Source organism: Gossypium raimondii, chromosome 11 (assembly GCF_025698545.1).
Source record: "Gossypium raimondii isolate GPD5lz chromosome 11, ASM2569854v1, whole genome shotgun sequence".
In the NCBI taxonomy this organism is placed as follows: domain Eukaryota; kingdom Viridiplantae; phylum Streptophyta; class Magnoliopsida; order Malvales; family Malvaceae; genus Gossypium; species Gossypium raimondii.
The window spans coordinates 3,569,883-3,591,682 of NC_068575.1; the positions used below are offsets into that span (position 1 = coordinate 3,569,883).

Below are 21,800 nucleotides of genomic sequence, written 5' to 3' on the forward strand. Positions count from 1 at the left end.
CCTAAATTGACCTAGACCCTCTTATCCCTTCAACCCTAAATCTTAAACCTATAAATCATAAACCATGACCCTTAACCCCTTAACACCTACACCCTAAGCCCCAACCTCAAATGATAAACCACAAACCATAATACATAACCCTTAACCATATCCCCTAAACCTTCAATCATAAAACATTAACTATAAACCCCTAACCCCTAACCTTTAACCCTAAACACTTAAACCTTAGACCCCAACCATTGCACCATAATCCCTAAACCCCTAACTCAATCATATTTTTTAAACCTTGAATCATAGAACATATAAACCCTAAATCTAAAACCCTAAATCATAAACATATATAAACTATAAAACTTAAATCTTAAACCTCAACCCTTAAACAATAAACAATAAACCGTAAGGCCTAAATCCATAATCCTAAACTGCCAATGCATTGAAAGCTCAACAAAAAAAGTATTGTTTTGCTTAACAATTTGCGGCGCTTCCCCAAAACGTGCCACTAATGTCTTTAAACCTCCACCACAAAACGACGCCGTTTGCTTAAATCTTTTTGCGGCGCTTATAACAAAGCGCCGCTAATGCTTAACTTATACGGCGGTTTTAAAAGTTGCGCCGCTAATGTACCTAAACCTATACAATAAAACGACGTCATTTTAATTAAAATTATTGAACATTACGGCGTTTGCAGCTAAGCGCCACTAATATCTCTAAAATCTGAAAAAACCGTTGTCGTTTGGCTAAAACTATTACCGCTAATGCTTGACATTTGCGGCGTTTTTAGTAAACCGCCACTAATGTTCCTAAGCACAACAGAAAACGACGGCGTATGCTTAAAACTTATTGCGGCGCTTAATTAGAAGCGCCGCTAATGATTTACTTCAGCGGCGATTTCTTTGAAGCGTCACCATAGTGTATAAAACTCATCACGAAAATGACGTCGTTCGCTTAAATCTTTTGTGCCGTTCCAGTAAAGCGCCGCTACTATTGTCCCTAAGACGGTGTATGCTTGAAACATTTTCCGGTGCTTCCGTTTTTGCGCCGCCAATGATTGGCTTCAGCGGCGCTTCATTTAAAACGCCACTATTTCTGTCTAAAATTTAACAAGAAAACGACGTCGTTCGGTGAACAACTTTGTGGCGCTTTTGTGAACGCGCCGCAAATACATGATCTTTTGCGGCGTTTACTTATAAACGCCACTAATGTCATCAAACGTAAATCAATACGGCATCGTCTGTTAATCACTTTTGCGGCGCTTTTGTATCAAGCGCCGCTAATGTTTCTTTTTGCCGCTTTAAAGCGCCATTAATGTCTTTGTCCTTGCTCAACTCGGATCTCGAGTCTCATGGTAATGATGGTTCGTATCTTCCAGTGCACGGTGACACCACAACCTGGTATCCTGACTCGGGAGCAAGTCATCATGTTTGTCGTGATGTGTCAGCTTTACGTGATGTCACGCCATATTAAGGTAAGTCGTCTCTTTTAATGGGTGATGGTACTCCTGCGGTAATTTCGTCAATTGGTTCTGCTAGTTTGCCTACTCAATCTAAGTCGTTGCATTTATCAAATGTTTTGTGTGTGCCGAGCATACGAAAAAATCTATTATCTGTCTCACAGTTTGCTCGTGATAATGGTGTGTTTTTTTGAGTTTCACTCTACACATTGTGTTCTTAAGGATGTCGTGACTCGGGAGACTTTGCTGACGGGCCGCATTCATGATGGCTTATATCAATTTTCTGTGCCAATGGTTTCGAATCCGTCACAAGTAGATCCGTTTGTTGCTCATTCGTAAGTTCCACGTTGTTCTGTGTTTGCTTTATGGCATAATCGTTTAGGCCACCCATCAGCTTCTGTGGTCAAAACTATTCTAAATAAATGTAATGTTGTTTCAAGTAAAAATAGTTTGGATGGTATATGTACTGCATGTCAAAAAGGGAGGTCACATAAGTTGCCTTTTTCTCCTTCAACTACTAGCTATAGTCCTTTTGAACTAGTTGTTTCTGATCTTTGGGGTCCTGCATCTGTTGCTTGTAATGATAAGAGATATTACGTTTCGTTTATTGATATGAGTACTAGGTTTACTTGGGTATATTTGGTACGTCAAAAAGGTCAAGCTATGGAGTGTTTCACTCAGTTTCAACAATTAGTTAAGACACAGTTTGACAAGTCTATTAAACAATTTCAGAGTGATTGGGGCGGTGAATACCGTGGGTTTTCGTCTGTTTTAGAATCTCAAGGAATTGTACATCGCTTGACTTGTCCGTACACTTCTGAACAAAATGGAGTGGCTGAGCGTAAGCATCGTCACATTGTTGAAACGGGTATTACTTTATTGGCTCACGCAAATTTACCTATGGAATACTGGGGATATGCATTTTGTTGTGTGGTTCATCTTATAAATCGACTTCCTACTGTTGTCCTTCAGGGCAGTTCTCCATTCAAGGCACTCTATGGATCTGATCCGACCTATGATCATCTTCGAGTGTTTGGTTGCTGTTGTTATCCTTACTTACGTCCCTTTGTAGGTTATAAATTGGATTTTCGGTCTCAACCCTCGACATTTTTGGGTTACAGTCCTCGTCACAAAGGGTATCAGTGTCTTTTACCAGATGGTAAGATTATTATTTCGAGGCATGTGGTTTTTGATGAGCAGCGATTCTTGTTTGCTGAGCCTAGTTCTGACAAGTCTGTACCAACAACTAGTCAGACTAGCTCAAATGTTGTTCCTCTTGTGTGGCCTTACTCTTCCTCGTCGTCTTTTGCACCTTGCATGATGACAACATCTTTACAAAGGGTGCAGTCTCCGATTAATACCCCTGGGTCTGGTGATGAGTTGGTCCAGTCTATGGCTGATGTTGGGTCTGGGTCGAGTAATATTCCAACCATGAATGATTTGGATTCTTCAGGTGATACCAATGTTCATTCTAGCTCTAACTTGCGAGTGTCTGCATCAAGTGATATCAATGCTCGTTCGGGTTCGTACAGTGATAACTCTGCTTATTCTAACTCTACTTTGAGAGTGTCTGCAGGTGATTCATCAGCATCTGACGGCTCGTCAGCATCTGATGGTCAAGTTAGTGGGACACTTGAGGGTAATACTCATCCTATGGTCACTCGGGCCAAGGCAGGTGTTTTCAAGCCTAAGGTGTTAACTGTTGAAGCTATTGAGCCTTCTACAATTGAAGAAGCTATGACTTCTGCTGAGTGGCGTGCTACTGCACAAGATGAGTATGAGGCGCTTGTTCGTAACTCCACATGGGACTTAGTTTCTGCTCTAGCTAATCGTAAGGTCATTGCGTGCAAATGGTTGTTCAAAATCAAAAGGAATTCTGATGGTACTATTGCTCGATATAAGGCTCGCTTAGTTGCGAAAGGTTGCTCACAGGTTTCGGGGTGTGATTTTAAGGAAACTTTTAGTCCGGTGGTAAAACCGGCTACTATCAGAGTTATCTTGTCTATTGCCGTGTCTCGAGGGTGGTCACTTCCGCAAGTGGATGTGAATAATGCATTTCTAAATGGCGATCTTGATACTGAGGTTTTCATGCATCAGCCTCCTGGTTATGTTCAGCGTGATTCTCATGGTAAACCTCTGGTGTGTCGTCTAAAGAAAGCGCTTTATGGTCTCCGTTAGGCTCCACGTGCCTGGTTTGAGAAGCTTAAAGGTTTTTTACTATGGGTGGGCTTTGTGGTATCAAAGTCTGATGCGTCTTTGTTTGTCAGGGTCTAATCTGATTCAACGCTATACGTTCTTGTGTATGTTGATGATATTATTATTACAGGGGATGTGTCTACTATTATAGACTGGTTTGTCCAATTGTTGAATACCGAGTTTTCGCTTAAGGATATGGGTGAACTTTATTACTTTCTTGGGATGGAGGTTACTCGTTCTTCCTCAGGGTGTCTTCATCTCTGTCAGAAGAAGTATATTCGAGATATTCTTTTTCGGTGCTCGATGGAGAATGCGAAGAGTGTGAATACACCAATGATAAGTTCTAATATTATGACTAGAGATGAGGGTCAACGTTTGGCGGACCCGACTGAATACAGGAGCCTTGCTGGAGCACTACAGTACGTGACACTTACAAGGCCTGATGTGGCATATGCGGTTAATCGCATATGTCAGTTTATGCATTGTCCCACTTCTGTTCATATGACTGCTTTGAAGCGCATCTTGCGGTATCTAGGTGATACGCTTGAACTTGGGATTGTATTTTGTCCAGATGATAGTTTATCCTTAGTTGGTTATGCTGATGCAAACTGGGGGTTAGATTTTGATGACCGGCGATCCACCACTGGGTACTGTGTGTATTTTGGACGTACTCCCGTGTCTTAGTGTTCTAAAAAACAGCAAGTCGTTGCTCGGTCTACGGCTGAGGCAGAATACCGGAGCCTTGCTGCAGTCACTAGTGAGGTTACGTGGTTATTATCATTACTTCAGGAATTACATGTTAAATGTCTCGATATACCAAATGTTTGGTGTGATAGTTCTGGTGCAGTTGCAGTTGCTGCTAATCCTGTCCTACATTCCAAGTTTAAGCACGTTGAGTTTGTTTTTTGTTTGTGAAAAGGTTGCTAGTGGTTCAATAGTAGTGGGAGAAGTTCCTGCGTGTGATCAAGTCGCTGATGTTCTCACTAAACCACTTTCGCTATCGAATTTTGCTCGTTTTCGGAGTTGTCTACGGGTTTTGCCTAGGGAGAAGATGGATGAATATTAGCAGTTTTAGAAAGTTGTTAAGTTTGTTGAATGCAGTTATATTGTTGAGAGCAAATACTAAGGCATACGTATGCCTATATATATACTCTACCTGAAGAGGGTTAAAACCAAGCATTTTTGAATAATAAAAAGAAGATTATTCACTTTGTTTGGTTAGCTATTTCTTTCTCTTTATCATATTCTTTCAGGATTCATTCTTCGTAAAGAACATAATCGCTCATATATGACCCCAATAGCTTCCACCCTACGCGCAATCAATAAAAAAGGAAATGTATACTCAAATTGCAGAGAATCCATTGTTGTGACCAAACTTCCACCACTACACGTTTCTATAGGTATTAATATGGAGATTGTTTTCGAAGAAAAAAAGGTAGGAAATGTGTAGAGAGATTGCTTAGACACCTGTGTTCTGTTTCCTTGGAATTTTAATCTGCTTTCCCTTTCTTGATGCTCCTATACTTGGACTGTTTCTAGATTCTTAATTTCTGCATACGGAGCCACCTTATTTTCTGGTTTTCAAAAACTCGACTTATGCCCCCGGGGGTTGATTTCTAGTAATTATATATGTGTGATATGTTTAAATAATCGTTAATAATTAATGGATCCATTAAATTGAATGCAATTGAAGATCCTTACCATTTTTAAGTGATTGAGAATCAAGAGATTGTGTGTGTGATAAATTTTAATTTTTTCTATCATCTTTTATGTTGGTTTTGCGATTCTTACATAAAGTTTCAACTATCTATTATAATAATATTGTCACTAAAATTTAAACATATGTTTTCTCTTTCAAAATGCAATCATTTTATCACTGTCCTCCACACTTATTTTTCCACACAGAAAATTATGTTGTTTGAAAAATGTTTGGTAAGGGCCCCTTGGAAATTGTCACATTTTAACATTTTTCCACACAGAAAAGAAAAAGGTGTTCGAACCCGATAAAAAGAAAAAAGGTGATTAAAGCAGATGAATTTTATAATACAGGGACCTTCTATAAAATTTGCCTAGAAAGAAAAGCAGATGAATTCTATAATATATTTTATAACAAATTCTATTTCATAGTATGGTAGAAGTTTATAGTCATATCTCAGTGCATATTTAAAACCACCGTCAAAGACTTTTTATTACAATCTGTGATTAAAGTAGCCCCCACTTTGTGGACAAAGCAACCAATACTGCCCTCACCTTCGAGGATTCTTCCTGGAAAAGAACATCATTTTCATTTGTCACCAAACTTCCACCGCTACACGTTTCATAGTAATTATGAGAAAAGATTGTACAAAATTGTGATTCTGTATTATCTTTATCATTTTCTAATAGAAGAATAACAAATCAGATTTTTCTCATGATTTTCAGCTTTTTGACGGTTTAATAAATATAATATATAATGTTTTACACTAATATGTTAAAAATATTGAATTAATTTGAAATTTTATATGTATAATAAGTATAATTATATTAATGACTTTAATGGTCTTAAAATATTAATAATAAAATATATATTTCCTCTTGCTTAAAAAAACACAAAAGCATTAAAAGATTCTCAACATTGTTTATTTCCATTATGAGTGAGAATAATTTGAAAAATTCTACTGCGTGATTTTAAAAAAAAAGTATATAACGCTTTAGTTTGAAATTTTAGTAATGATATAATGTTAGAAATTTTGGAATAAACATTAAAAAATCTGACTTTTTTTTTCGCGAGCATACAGTAGAACCATTAGAACAATTGACATAGGCTTTAAATAATCTACAGAGAAATTGCCTAGAAACGTCTGTTTACTTTCCTTGCAAATTTGATCTATTCTTCTCATTCTTGACGCTCCTAGACTTGAGAGTACTGCTTGTAGTTTCTTTCTGGCTGGCTATTAGGCGATATACTGTTTTCTGATTTTGACACAAGTTTCAGATACCTTTTTTTTTTCTCATAATGTTGTCATTAGCTTCAACTTCTTCGTCTGTTTCTAGAAAGAAATATGACGTTTTCTTGAGCTTTAGAGGTGAAGATACCCGCAAAAAGTTCACCGATCATCTCTATGATGCTCTAAAAAGGAGTGGGATTGTCACCTTCAGGGATGACCCAAAGCTGGAAGCCGGTGAAGAGATCGCGCCAGAACTGTTTAAAGCCATTCAGCAATCATGGTGCTCCGTAATTGTTTTTTCAGAATCCTATGCTTCTTCGGGTTGGTGCTTGGACGAACTTACTGAGATTGTTAAGCAGAAAAACGACAAGGGTTATAAAGTGTTTCCAGTTTTCTATGACGTGGATCCATCTGATTTAAGAAAACAGAAAGGGAAAGTTGAAGAAGCCTTTGCGGAACATGAAAAGAGATATGATGAAGATAAGCTCCAAAGGTGGCGAAATGCTTTAACTGAAGTCGCAAACATTAAGGGATGGCATTTAAATGGCAGGTAATTCCTTGATATCTTCTTTGTTTTCTTTTTTTAATGCTTACATGATGTTCTTCTCTATTTTAGAATACATGCTATATCTATGTCCATTAGCTGTTGATTTCTTGTTCGGACACTTAAATTCTTTTTTTGTTTGTGTTTATAGGCATGAAACCGAATTTATTGGAGACATAGTTAAAAAGATATCTGCAAAATTATGTGAAACATATCCAATTTTACATGGTGAGTTGGTTGGATTTAGTTCACGCTTAGAGGAGTTGTATGCGAAAATAGAAATTGGTGAAGATGATGTCCGCATTATCGGAATTTGTGAAATGGGTGGCATCGGTAAAACAACTCTTGCAAGAGTTGCTTACACTCAAATGTCACCTCATTTTGAAGGTAAAAGCTTTCTTGCTGATGTTCGAGAAGTTTCAAACACATGTGGACTTGTTTCGTTACAAAAACAACTTCTCTCCCAAATCTTGTCTGTGGAATGCTTTAATTTCTTCAATGTTCATGAAGGAAATGCCATAATTAGCCACAGGTTATCTAACAAAAAGGTTCTTGTTGTTCTTGATGATGTTGATAACCTACAACACTTAAAATGCTTGGTTGGAAGGCGTGATTGGTTCGGTTTAGGGAGCAGAATCATTGTAACAACAAGAGACGAACATTTGCTCCGATCTTACCGAGTTGATGATGTGTATAAGCCTACAACATTGAATGCCAATGATGCACTTCGACTTTTCAATTTGAAAGCTTTTAATAGTGAGACAAAGCTAGAAAATGATTTTAGTGAGCTTTCTAAACGTGTTTTAAAATACGCCGGAGGTCTTCCCTTAGCTCTTGAAGTTTTGGGTTCCTTTTTGTGTGGTAGAGATGCAACCCAATGGAGAAGTGCAATAGAAAGACTTGAAAGAGATTCCAACAAAGAAATTATTGAGAGACTTCAAATAAGCTTTGATGGATTGGACCAAACTGAGCAAAACATATTTTTAGATATAGCTTGCTTCTTTAATGGGGAGGACAAAGATTTTGTAATGAAAGTATTGGATGGCTGCGAGTTTTTTCCGGATATTGGAATTGATGTTCTCGTTAAGAGATCTTTACTAATAGTTAACAAAGACAACAAATTGTGCATGCATGACTTGCTAGAAGAAATGGGAAAAAAAATTGTTAAGGAAAAATCAGTTAATGAACCTGGAAAACGTTGCAGATTGTGGGCAGAAAGAGATGTTTATCATGTGCTAACAAAAACACCGTAAGTCGCTCCATAGAAACTATATATATTCGACTTTAGCTGCATTTATTCAAACAATTAGTATTAAAAGGTGGCATTATTTAAATTTGGGATTCAACATAAAACTATGACGTTTTGGTACATATTATATTTAGAAAGTGTTTATTTTTAAAATAATAATTTGTTTATTTTAAATCTGATAAAATAAAATGAGTACATTTATCCTATATATTTCTCAAATGTCATTATAAATTTTAAAAAGACCTGCATGATATGTATAAAAAGAATGTTAATTCATTCAATTACTTTACTTGAAAAATATTTTATTTGGTTTATTAATTTCAACTAAAAATAATAATGTTAAACATGCATTGAATCATAAATGGAAATTTCATGAGTTTTTATCTTTTTTTTTAGGTTACGAAATGATTGAAGGTATGATCATCGACAATAAAATGTAAGAAAATATACACATATATCTATGTATAAGTATGATATTTTTTCTTAAAATAATATAAAAAAGAAGTGGCAAAAATCTTGAATGCTTAATATTAAAAAAAAAAAAAGAAGAAAAAGAGTGGTATGTGTTAGAGAAATTGATATGCATGTATACATTTATCATTGAGAGGTAAGCTTAGTCATTTATACACTAGTTAAGAGTATAGTTGTATCTATTTTCTTGCATTTTTCTTTAGCCAAGCAATTTTATTTTGTGTATATCATGGTTTCTAATCGAGTGAGTTGTGTGTATATTATGTTATTCAAATTTGGATGTAGGTGTTATATATGCTTATATGTTTGGTATGAGCATGTTCAATATTCTTTCATCTTCATTATTTTTAGATTTCTTGAAAGATCATTTCTTTATATCTGTGTCTGAATATGTATCATAAGTGTTAAATATGAGCATTTGAAAGAAAAAGCCAAGAAGCAACATAACTTTTAGATACTAAATATTTTATATATATCTCTAACCATATTCTTGTTCTACCTAGGGAAATGAACAAGACTCTCACATTAAACGCGGATGCCTTCTTGAAGATGAAAAGACTAAGAGTGCTTAGAGTCATTTATTACTCAAATTGTCGTGATCTCATATATCTTTCTAATGAGCTTCGACTTTTAGATTGGACAGGATTTCCTCTAAAAAACTTGCCTTCAAGCTTTCAACCAGAAAACCTTGTTGCACTTCTCCTATCTCATAGCAACATTGAACAACCATGGAAGGAAAACAAAGTAAGAATGAACTCATTTCGTCTTTGTTTGCTAACTTATTTTGAGAAGAACGATTAAAATTTTATTAACAAAGAAGAATAACAATAAAAATGATCTTTCTTAAGCTTTTCTCTTTTTACCTCTAATTTATTATTATTATTAACAGTCCATGCATAAGTTGAAAGTGCTCAATCTCGAAGGGTCTGAAAAACTGATCAAGCCGCCAGACTTCACAACTACCCCAAATCTGGAAACTCTGGTTTTGAAAGATTGTATTAGGTTAGCATATGTTCATCCATCGATTGGAGTTCTTAAGAGGCTTAAGCTTTTGAATTTAAAAGACTGCAAAAGTCTTAGGAGTCTTCCAACCAAAATTGGAATGGAATCTCTTGAAGAATTAATTCTTTCAGGTTGCTCAAATCTTAAAAGATTTCCAGAGATTGATGGCAAAATGGAATGCCTGCTAAGGATTTATTTAGATGGAACAAGCATTGAACAACTTCCCTCTTCAATTGGAAATCTGAGCAGTCTTGTTTTGTTAAATTTGAAAGATTGCAGGAACCTTGTGAGCCTCCCAGGGAGCATAGGTGGGTGTACAAGTTTAAAAACTCTTAATCTTTCTGATTGTTATAAAGTTGAAAATTTGCCAGAGAATTTGCAGCAACTAGAGTAAAACATCATTAGGAAAACCACCACCCTTTATTTCACAATTAAAAATCTTAAAGAGTTGTCATTCAAAGGGTGCAAGGACCTTCTTCCAAGTTACAAAATATCTTCCTTCTCTGTTAAAGGTAACCCAAAGAGGAAGGACAAATTCCATTGCTCGATGTCGCCTTCGTTGTTAGGTTTGAGTTCATTAACAAGGTGAATCTACGGATCGCAATCTTTTCAATATTCCTAGTGATATTTCTCGACTATCGCCTTTGGAAAGACTTGATCTTGGTGGTAATAATTTTATCATCCTACCTTCGTGTGTTACTCAACTTCCCGACTTGGAAGTGCTTGCTCGACAAGATACTTGCTAAGTCTGCTTGATTACATTGTTGCACCAACAATTGGTATCTAGAGCTTATTTCTTAAGGGACTGTTATACAAATCCATGGCTTCATCAAGCTTTTCACCACCGCACCTCAAGTATTCAATGGAGAAGGCTATCACATATGGGTGGTCAAAATGAAGACTTACCTGCAGGCTTATGATCGTGGGAGGTGGTCAACTCGGATGTTGAACCGAACCACTTAGAGGCAATCCAACAATGGCTCGGATCAGACTTAAGTAAAACAGCATTAGGAAAACCACCACCCTTTATTTCACAATTAAAAAATCTTAAAGAGTTGTCATTCAAAGGGTGCAAGGGACCTTCTTCCAAGTTACAAAAATATCTTCCTTCTCTGTTAAAGGTAAGCCAAAGAGGAAGGACAAATTCCATTGCTCTGATGCTGCCTTCGTTGTTAGGTTTGAGTTCATTAACAAGGCTGAATCTACGGGACTGCAATCTTTTCAATATTCCTAGTGATATTTCTCGCCTATCGTCTTTGGAAAGACTTGATCTTGGTGGTAATAATTTTATCATCCTACCTTCGTGTGTTACTCAACTTCCCCAGCTTGGATGGCTTAAATTGACAGATTGCAAGGCGCTTAAATCAGTGCCTGAGCTTCCAACAAATAGACTATATGTAAATATAGATGGTTGTACTTCTCTTGAAATAGTTGCGTATCCATCAAAAGTTTGCACTTCAAGATATTCTGCAAATATTTCCAATTCAAAGATCTTGGCAGGGATGGTAGCTGTTAATTGCTTCAGATTGGCTGAGAACGTCGATGCCTTAACATTGCTGAAAAAAGAACTAAAGGTTCCTTAATATCTCTGTGTCTCTCAGTCTTATAATTATTCATGGTGTTAGTTACTAAACAACCAGAGGTTTGTTTTGCAGGTATTTGGTTCAAGAGCAATGTTTGATATTGTTTTACCTGGAAGTGAAATCCCAAAATGGTTTAGTCAACAAAGAGGTGACTCTTGGATTAAGATAGATTTGCCTCTGGAAGTTCGGAATGATAGTCAATGGATGGGAGTTGCCTTTTGCTGCATTTTTGTCTGTGATGATGCTTCATCTGATGACCTCAGGTGTAGGGCTGTTATCCATGATAGATATTCTAGCCGAAAGGTCCATTGGAATGGTTGGAGTTTCGCAAGCGATGAACAGGTCGTAATAAAGGACCACATTTTCATTCGTTATTTCTCGCGTGACAAGTTGTATCCAATTTTCTTGGAAGACAAATGTGGTGAGCATGATGAAACCAAGAATTTAAGGATGATAGATTGCTTAGATCAAGAATGCCATCAACTTGAGCTGTCTATGATATCCTTGAAGTATCGCTTGTTTAAGGTGAAGAAGTGTGGAGTTCGAATTGTGTATGAGAAAGATTTGGAAGAGATGGAACAAATGCAGGAGCTGCATAGCAGTCAGTGTTGCGCAAATTGTGAAGATGTCCAGCAACACTCTACTGATGATGGATCAATAGGTAACGGTTCCCTGGTAAAAAGAAAACGTAATATCTATGAGGAAATGGATGAAGCGCCGCAACCGAAACGGATGCAAAAAGTTTTCAATTCAGTAATGAGACTGGGGAAGAAGCACTAATTGTGGTAAACTACTTCATTCGTAGTATTCATTTTCGATATTATTACTCCACCATAAATAAGATAATTTTTCAAAAATATGTAATTAGCTATACATGTTAAACATGAACCTGTATTCTGCACATATCCTAAATTATTCGAATTAAGTTCATCAAATCAACTCATATTTTTTTTTAAATTTTGAATTCTAGTCGAATTTAAATTTCGTTTTGAATTTTAAATTTATATTATTATTTAATATTTAATCTAATTATTTTATATTCCCTCAACCCCTCTTTACTTTATCCCCTCCCCCCCACCAAAATCCTATTTCTATTTCCTATCCCAAACAATTTATCCAATTCAAATCCACAAATCAAAACCCCTAAAATCTAAATCAAACCCTCTATTCTTCTTCAGATATTCATCAGTTCATCAAGCTTTCTGAGGTTAGGCAAATTTTTGAAGCTGGCTTCCATGCAGCACAAGAAGCAGACCAAGCGGCCGAGCCATGCAGTTGCAACTGAAGCTCATGCTGCTGATTCATTTTGGTTACTTCAAGTGTTTGTCTTGTTACTTAGTTGGATTTGAACTAAGTTGTCATTAGTTTGATTTGAACTAAGTTGTCATTGTACTTGATGTAATTAGGTAATGTTTGAGCTGATAAATCAGCTTTACCAAGTGTGCAAGTTTTGTTTAACAAGTTACAATGCTACTTAGTGGAGTTGGGTAGATGTTTAGGGAACTTTGTATTATTTTGACCAGCTGAAATGCTAGGTATACGTAATGGCATTATGCCTTAATTCAATGTGATGAAATCTTTCTGAAATTCTTCTTCAATTTCTGGTCTTTACTCAAGTTCTTAAGCTGAATTTTCTTGTTTGTTCAGCAAGACATTGATGCTTCTTGCTTAAGCTTCTGTGAAATCTCTCATTCTGTTTTCTTAGTTCCAACACAAATCCCTCACCCGTCTCCAGTCTCCTGTCTCCCGTCCCTCACCCGTCGGATTTGGTGGTGGAAATTGCTGCTGATATGAGCCTTGAGGTTTGTAGTTGCTGCTGCTGCTACTACAGATACTTTGCTGTGGAAAAAATTATTGTTAAGTTTAGTTCCCATGCAAAGGTGGCCATGCACGACATGCAAAGGTGGTCATGCTCGAAGAAATAGCGACAGCGGTGGTGCCATTGTGTGCAAAGAATCAAGTTTGAAGTCGCCAATCCACTTGCATTTTTAGTTCCATTTTGATTGTTTTGTAATCTAGTTCATGTTGAACTAAGTAGGTAAATGTTTTGATATTGATTGACCGAAAAGTCAAGAATGCAAGTTGTACAAGCTAATCTTGTAAGTTTCAATGCAAATTAGTGGAGTTAGGTAGTTGATTAGGTGATTACTTGTTTGTTTTACTTGTTGACTGAAATATGTAATGGCTTAATGCCTTGTTGTGTGTTAATGAAAAATATCAGCTCATTTTTCATTCATTCTTCTTCTCTCTTTTCTGTTATTCACTTGCTAGTTTCATTTTCTGTTTTTGCTTCTGAGTTTGTTTCTTCACCAAGGCTCGAGGCTTGCTATTCAAGCAAGATACAAAACAGCCTGTTATTGTCTCTTTGTTCCAACAATTGGTATCTAGAGCTTCATTCTTAGTGGACCTGTTGTATTAAACTAAGAAAGCTGAATGTCTTCCTCAAGTTTTTCACCAGCAGCCCCACCAGTCTTCAATGGAGATGGCTTCCACATATGGCTGGTCAAGATGAAGACTTACCTGCAGGCCTTTGATCTGTGGGAAGTTGTTAACACAGATGCTGAGCCAGCACCACTGAGGGCTAATCCCACAGTAGCTCAGATAAGGCAGCATGCTGATGAGAGGACCAAAAGGCATAAAGCCATGTCCTGCATCCAGAACTGTGTATCAGATGTCATCTTCACCAGAATTATGGCCTGTGAGACTCCAAAACAGGCCTGGGATAAGCTTAAGGAGGAGTTTCAAGGCACTGAGAGAACAAGGCAACAACAGCTATTAAATTTGAGAAGGGATTTCGAGAATCTAAAGATGAAGGAAGAAGAAACAGTGAAACAAGATGCGAGCAGTAATCATAGCAAATGGTTAACAAAGATAAGGCTCCTTGGTGAGCACTTTGATGAGGCAAGAATTGTGGAAAAGGTCCTCTCCACTTTGCCTGAGAGATATGAGGCCAAGATATCCTCCTTAGAGGACTCAAGAGACCTTGCTACCATCTCTTTGACTGAGCTAATCAACACTTTCTATGCTCAGGAACAAAGGAGAGCTAGCAGAGCTGAAGATCACCAGGAAGGTGCATTCAATGCCAAGGCCAGAGAAGCCTCGAGCTTCAAAGCTCCAAGAGGCAAAAGGCCTTGGAAAAACAGGCCTAAGACTGATACTGCAAGGAGTAATGACCAGCCCTGCAGACATTGCAAGAGGCCAGGTCATCCAAAAGACAGATGCTGGTTTAGGCCAGATGCAGTATGCCAACACTGCAAGAAGAAGGGCCATGTTGAAAGGGTCTGTAAAAACAGGAGTAAGCCAAGGCAGAATCAATTTCAGCAGTCAAAGGTTGAAGCTCGAGTAGCTGAGGACAGTAGTGACCAAGAAGAACAGGTCTTTGCTGTTTCCTGCTTAGCTGTTCAGAAGAAATGCTCAAAAGGCTGGTTGCTGGACAGTGGTTGCACTAACCACATGTCACCAGATGCCTCCTTGTTTAAAACCTTGGACAGAAGTTATAAAACCAAGGTCAAGGTTGGAAATGGTCAGTTTATAAGGACTGAAGGAAGAGGAGAAGTGCTGATATGTACTCCCACAGGCAACAAGATCATTCCAAATGTGCTGTTGGTGCCAGAGATTGACAGAAACCTTCTCAGCATAGCTCAACTGCTCGAGAAAGGTTATTCTGTTGTGTTCAAGGACAAACAATGCCACATTACTGATCCAAGTGGATCAAGCCTTATGACAGTCACAATGACTGATAAATGCTTTGAGGTTCACTGGGCAAATGACTCAAACTCAGCATACACAGCCTCTGTTGATGACTCCAAGCTTTGGCATCAAAGGCTTGGACATGCCAACTTCAGATCAATGGCTCGAATGGCCAAAGAGGGTTTGGCAGAGAACTTCACCAGCTCAGTGGAGCATGATGATGTATGTGAAGTTTGCCAGATGGGGAAACAGGCAAGACTGCCATTTCCTACAAATTCAGCTTGGAGAGCTACTGAAAGACTGCAGCTGGTGCACTCTGATGTATGTGGCCCGATGAGGACTGAATCACTCAGCAAAAACAGGTATTTCATCCTCTTCATTGATGATCTTACAAGGTTTTGCTGGATTTTCTTCTTAAAACACAAGTCTGAGGTAGCTCAAGTGTTTGTGAAGTTTAAAACTGCTGTAGAGAAAGAAACAGGTTGCAAGCTGAAATCGATAAGGATGCATAATGGCATCGAGTACACTTCACTCGATTTCAAGCCATTTGCAATGATGCTGGTATCAAACATCAGCTTACAAATGTCTACACACCTCAGCAGAATGGGGTAGCTGAAAGAAAGAACAGAAGCCTGATGGATATGGCCAGATGTCTCCTGTTTGAAAAGAAACTGCCCAAAACCATGTGGGCTGAGGCGAGAACACTTCTTGTTTACCTTCGAATGTGCTTCCTACCAAAGCTCTTGCATCCGAGACACCTTTCGAGGCTTGGTTCAGTTTCAAGCCTTCTTTGGCACATCTGAAGGTGTTTGGTTGCCTGTGTTATGCACAAATACCAGCAGCAAAGAGAGACAAGCTCTCTAAAAGGGCTCAACCAGGTGTTCTAGTAGGCTACAGCTCAGTCAAGAAGGGCTACAGGGTTCTGGATCCCTTGACAAACAAAGTCCAGGTGAGCAGAGATGTCATCTTTGATGAAAAAGCTCTTTGGAATTGGGAGAAAAATGAGCCAAAAGCAGTTTCAGAAGACCTAGTGCCTAATCAAGCTGAACTTGAGCAGCTAGGACCTGAAATGGATGTTGATGATGTGCCTGTGAGAGGCACAAGGCCCCTAGATGATATTTATGAAAGGGCACAGGTTGCAATAGCAGAACCTAGCAGTTTTGAAGAGGCTGAGGCAGATGAAGGCTGGAAACTAGCTATGGTCAATGAAATCAACATGATTGAGAAGAACCAGACATGGGAGATAGTTGATAAACTCTTTGGAAAGAAGACCATTGGAGTAAAATGGGTCTATCGAGTAAAACAGAATGCAGATGGCAGTCTGAACAAGCTAAAAGCCAGGCTTGTTGTCAAAGGATTTAGCCAAAGGTATGGTCTGGACTACCTGGAGACATTTGCACCAGTAGCCAGGCTTGACACAGTTAGAATGATAGTTGCCTTAGCTGCTCAACATCAGTGGACCATTCATCAGCTTGATGTTAAGTCTGCATTTCTTAATGGTTTCCTGGAAGAAGAGATCTACATCGAAAACCTCAAGGTTTTGTGATCACTGGCAAAGAACACATGGTGTACAGACTGAAAAAGGCTTTATATGGCCTGAAACAGGCTCCTCGAGCCTGGTATGCTCGAATTGACTCTTACTTGCTCAGTTTGGAATTTGAGAGAAGTCCCAGTGAACCAACACTGTATGTGAAGAAGAACCAAGCTGAAAATCAGCTTATCCTGTCACTCTATGTTGATGATTTATTGGTAACTGGAGGAGATAGAAGAATGCTCGAAGATTTCAAAAGAAAAATGATGGAAATGTTTGAAATGTCTGATTTAGGCAGAATGAACTACTTCCTTGGAATGGAAGTGAAGCAAACAGAAAAGGGAATCTTTCTTAGTCAGAGTTCTTTTACTATGAAGATCCTGGATAAGTTCTCTATGAAGAACTGCAAGCCAACAAACACACCAATGGCTGTTGGAGTGAAGCTTTCGAGGCAAGGGAGTGGTGAACCAATTTGCGAGACTATGTACAAGAGTCTCATTGGTAGTCTGTTGTATTTGACTGCAACAAGACCCGATATCATGTTTGCTGTTAGTGTGCTATCGAGATACATGAATTGCTGCAATGATCAGCACTTTCAAGCAGCTAAAAGAGTGCTAAGATACATCAAAGGCACCATTGATCATGGTGTATTGTTCAAAAGGGCTGAAAACATGAAGCTGATAGGCTATGTTGATAGTGACTGGGCTGGATCGAGTGATGACATGAGGAGCACATCCGGATATGCATTTAGTCTTGGCTCAGGCATGTTTTGCTGGAGTTCTAAGAAACAAAGTCAGGTGGCACAATCAACAGCAGAAGCTGAATATGTTGCTGCTGCATCTGCTGTGAATCAAGCCATATGGCTTAGAAAAATCTTGGCTGATTTAAACCAAAACCAAAAGAGGCAACAGAGATTTATTGTGACAACAAATCTGCTGTTGCAATTGCAAAAAATCCCATTTTTCATGGTAGAACCAAGCACTTCAATATTAAGTTGCATGTTATAAGGGAGATGGAACAAGCTCATGAAATCGAGCTGATTCATTGCAATTCAGAAGTGCAAATTGCTGATATCTTCACAAAGGCACTCAATGTGTCTAAATTTGTTAAATTCAAAAGGGAATTAGGTGTTACTAGCATGGAAACTAATGAGGAGTGTTAAGTTTAGTTCCCATGCAAAGGTGGCCATGCACGACATGCAAAGGTGGTCATGCTCGAAGAAATAGCATGCTCGAAGAAATAGCGAAGCAGTGGTGCCATTGTGTGCGACAATCAAAGTTTGAAGTCGCCAATCCACTTGCTTTTTTTAGTTCCATTTTGATTGTTTTGTAATCTAGTTCATGTTGAACTAAGTAGGTAAATGTTTTGATATTGATTGATGAAAAGTCAAGAATGCAAGTTGTACAAGCTAATCTTGTAAGTTTCAATGCAAATTAGTGGAGTTAGGTAGTTGATTAGGTGATTACTTGTTTGTTTTACTTGTTGACTGAAATATGTAATGGCTTAATGCCTTGTTGTGTGTTAATGAAAAATATCAGCTCATTTTTCATTCATTCTTCTTCTCTCTTTTCATTATTCACTTGCTAGTTTCATTTTATTCTACAAAACAGCCTTTTTGCTCTTTGTTCCAACATACTTAGAGTTTGTTTCTTCACCAAGGCTCGAGGCTTGCTATTCAAGCAAGATACAAAATTTTCAGAAAGACATTGTTATTGTCTCTTTGTTCCAACAATTATTGTTCCTGTCGCTGCTGATATGAGCCTTGAGGTTTGTAGTTGCTGCTGCTGCTACTACAGATACTTTGCTGTTGAAAAATTATTGATAGGATAATTGTTGCTGTTGAAGATATTGTTGCTGTTGCACTTGTAGTAGCTGTGGGTGTTGCACTTGTTGAAGATAAAGGTATACTTTATTTTGATTATTTCAGTTTTGGACAAACTAATTTTCATGCCAATTTTTTAGATTCAACAACTTTGAACAACATCAATATGATATTGCTAATTTGTTGGTTGAAGCCAATATATGAGAAGATACTGCTGTTGAAGATATTGTTGGCTGCATCTCCTTCACCCCAGACCCAGAAGTCCAGGTCTGATACATGTCTTTGATGATGCTTCGGCTTTGTTTAATTTATTTTGAGTTTGTTATTAAAAGAAAAAAAAAAAGGAGTACATTCTTGACATTAATATTGATTTTGGGTAAAGGATTTACTTTTTATGTTTTGGGTTTGCATGGATGTGATTTAGATTGGATCGAATAAGGCCAGAAGATTAGTATTTTGGGTGTAATTGATTGTTGGTGTTCTGAATTTCATTTTGGAAGTTCAGTTTTCTTTTAGGTTCCTCATTAAAATGGAAGCAAGAATGGGATTGCTATACGATTAATTCAAGTTTCCTTTGCATGCTCATGTTTAAAAATTTTAAAGAAAAATATTTTCAAAATAAATTACATACAAATAAATATTTTTTAAAATTTAATTCGGACAAATATATTCGATTCGAATTCCTCTTACTTGACTCAATTCGAGAAATTTCAAATTAAATTAAAATGATAAAATAAGATTCGTGAATTTAATTAACTGATTCAATTGAATGTTCACTCTTAAATGTTCACCCTGTTGAGATTAGAAAATGTAGTCAACTAGAGATAAAATGTGGAGGAAGTTTGATAACTCCATAAAATGTAGTCAACGATGTTTAAAATATTTATTTTGGATATTTTACTACATGAGAAATAATCTTTCAATTATATGTAATTAACTTAAAATTTTGAGCATATACATGTTGAAATTATTCATTTAATTTATTTATTTTTATAATTATAGACCGAAGAAATGTAAAAGTTGATTGCTCCATTAAGAAGCAGCTAATAAGTAAGGTACAACTCCTTTGTCGATGTTTAGATTATAACCATCCTTTTATTTTTGTTATTAGACTACTTTTGCCAAGTAAAATTGTCATTTCGTTTTTGTTCGAAATTGCTAAAGAACAAGTTATGTGTTCAATGTGATATGTGTCCAATTTAATCTTTTAAAATTATTTTTATCTATTTGAAAGAATAATTATATTCATATGTTTATATATAATTACAAAGAGTAATTACATATGTTACCAGGCTAAATTTATTATTATAATATGTAAACGTTGAGGGCTAAATTATTATTATATTAATTTTTTAACGTCAGCTCCTCATTTGTGCTTTTATTTGGAGTGATCAAAATGATCGAGTCATATAACGTGGGTATTTAAATTATAATTTTTTTTTTATTTTGGATGCTTAAAATGAAATTTTTTTATAGTTGGGTGACTATCTTTGTAGCCATATTACATTTGTTGCCTTTGTTTTTGGTTTGAGTTCATTAGCAAGGCTAAGTTGAAGGGACTGCAATATTTATGAGGAGATATTCCTAGTGATATCTCTTGTCTATCCCCTTTCAAAAAACTTGCCCTTAGGACTGTCCGCAACTTGTTCGAGACTGCTGCATGGTTGGCCAACTTCCAACAGCTGCATTAACAAATTTGAATCTAAGAAGTTGCAATCTTTGTGAAGGAGATATTCCTACAGATATTTCTTCTCTATCCTCTTCGGCACATCTTGATCTTGGTCGTAATAATCTCATCACCATACCTTTGTCTCTTAATCGATTTTTCCAAGCTTTCTTTTCTTGGATTGTGAAACTGCAAGGAGCTTAAAGCACTGCCTGACCTTCTAACAATTGTAGAAATGGTGAACAAAAATGGTTGTGCATCTCTGGAAATAGTTGCAAATCCATCAAAAGTTTACAATTCAATGGATACAACTTGTATTTTTGCTATCAACTGCTACAGACTGGCTGAGAACATCAATGCATTAACTTTGTCGAAATAACATCTGAAGGTCGAATAATTTGATATCTTTTCCACTTGCAAAATCTCATAAGAACCTATGGTTTTAGTTATCGAACGACAGGTGTCTTATTTTTGCAGGTATTTGCAAATTTATGCTACAAGGGATGAGAATGTCGCGCCTAAAGCTTATATCCATCCAAAGAATTGTGCGATAATGGCCGAACCAGGATGTTAATAATTGGTGGCCAAGTTAAAATTAGACGTGCTACATATCAATCGATTCAAAAAAAGTAATATTCTAAAACAACAATCGATTAAAAATAAAAAGAAATAGTATTCCACGATTTAAACATATAAACCATATACATGTTAGTAGTGAGGAATCTGTTTTTGACTGTTCGAATTCTCGAAATGTCCGTGATTCATGCTATATATTTTATGTAAAAGATATTAATGTTAATATAAAATTTTGATTTTTTACATTTTTAAAATATTTATCTATTTTTATACAATTCTTTGATTTTTTTAGAACTAGGATAAAATTGAGAATATTTACAACTTTTGAGGGCTAATTTTTTAAAATAACGAATAAATCAATACAATATGTAAAAGTTGAGGGCTAAATATATTATTATACCGATTTTTTTAACTACCACATCAACTTGTTATTTGTGATTTTAACGGAGGTAACCAGAATGACCGAACTACTTAATGTGGATCCTTAAATTGCAAACATTTTATTCTGAGTGCCTAAAATGAAAATTGTATAGTTAGGTGTCTGTATGTGTAGTTTAACCTACAAATTTTAATAGGTTCGAAAATATATATCATTTGGTCAAATTCTGCTATTAGCAACTACATTTTGTGTAAGTTATTGATATAATCCGTATACTTTAATTTGGCCAATTTTAATCTTTTTATTTTTTTTAAATTAGTGAATTTTAGTCCCTAGAAAGAGAAGAGGGTTATGTTATGATGCATGGGAGGTAGTATGAATTTAGGCATTCCAAGAGAAAAACCATTAAGGTTGTTAGTGAGAGTCTTGTCCTTTGGTTTTACTTCTCGGAAGACTATTTTCTATACAAATTAATAATTTGGGGATGGCCGGCTACTGGTTTTAGTCTATTCTTAATATTATGTAAAACTTTTATATTTTTGAATAACCTCAAATGTTTACCTTTAGGGTTAGGAAGTAATCAATGAAATATATATGTTTTATAAGAACACTGGTTAACAAATTTATAATAATATCTCGTCCATAATTACACTACCTCCTTGGGTTCTTCCTTTTCTGATATGTGTCCCAATCTCTACCACTACACGCTTTGAT

The 21,800-nt window shown here is 36.7% G+C and overlaps 2 protein-coding genes across 5 annotated transcripts in view; both read left to right on the plus strand.

Moving 5' to 3' along the window:
- Positions 1-6,626: 6,626 nt before the first annotated feature.
- LOC105761264 (disease resistance protein RPV1) overlaps positions 6,627-21,800 on the plus strand; it is a 59,461-nt gene continuing 44,287 nt past the window's right edge. For all 4 annotated transcript variants that reach the window (XM_052623424.1, XM_052623422.1, XM_052623425.1 and 1 more), the window contains exon 1: positions 6,627-7,066. In XM_052623424.1, the coding sequence (XP_052479384.1) occupies positions 6,642-7,066 (425 nt within the window). In that variant the 5' untranslated portion in view covers positions 6,627-6,641. The remainder of the gene's footprint in view (positions 7,067-21,800) is intronic.
- LOC105801306 (disease resistance-like protein DSC1) lies at positions 10,892-12,989 on the plus strand. Its single transcript, XM_052623429.1, has 3 exons — positions 10,892-11,413; positions 11,495-12,207; positions 12,601-12,989. The coding sequence occupies exons 1-2, from the start codon at positions 10,997-10,999 to the stop codon at positions 12,200-12,202; spliced, it is 1,125 nt and encodes a 374-aa protein (XP_052479389.1). The 5' UTR covers positions 10,892-10,996; the 3' UTR covers positions 12,203-12,207; positions 12,601-12,989.

What these genes read in the sequence shown, in the direction of transcription:
- LOC105801306 (XM_052623429.1), top strand. Translation starts at nt 10,997, where the DNA reads ATGCTGCCTTCGTTGTTAGGTTTGAGTTCATTAACAAGGCTGAATCTA. An exon ending in TGCTGAAAAAAGAACTAAAG is followed by an intron (nt 11,414 to 11,494) that starts GTTCCTTAATAT and finishes TTTGTTTTGCAG; the next exon opens with GTATTTGGTTCAAGAGCAAT.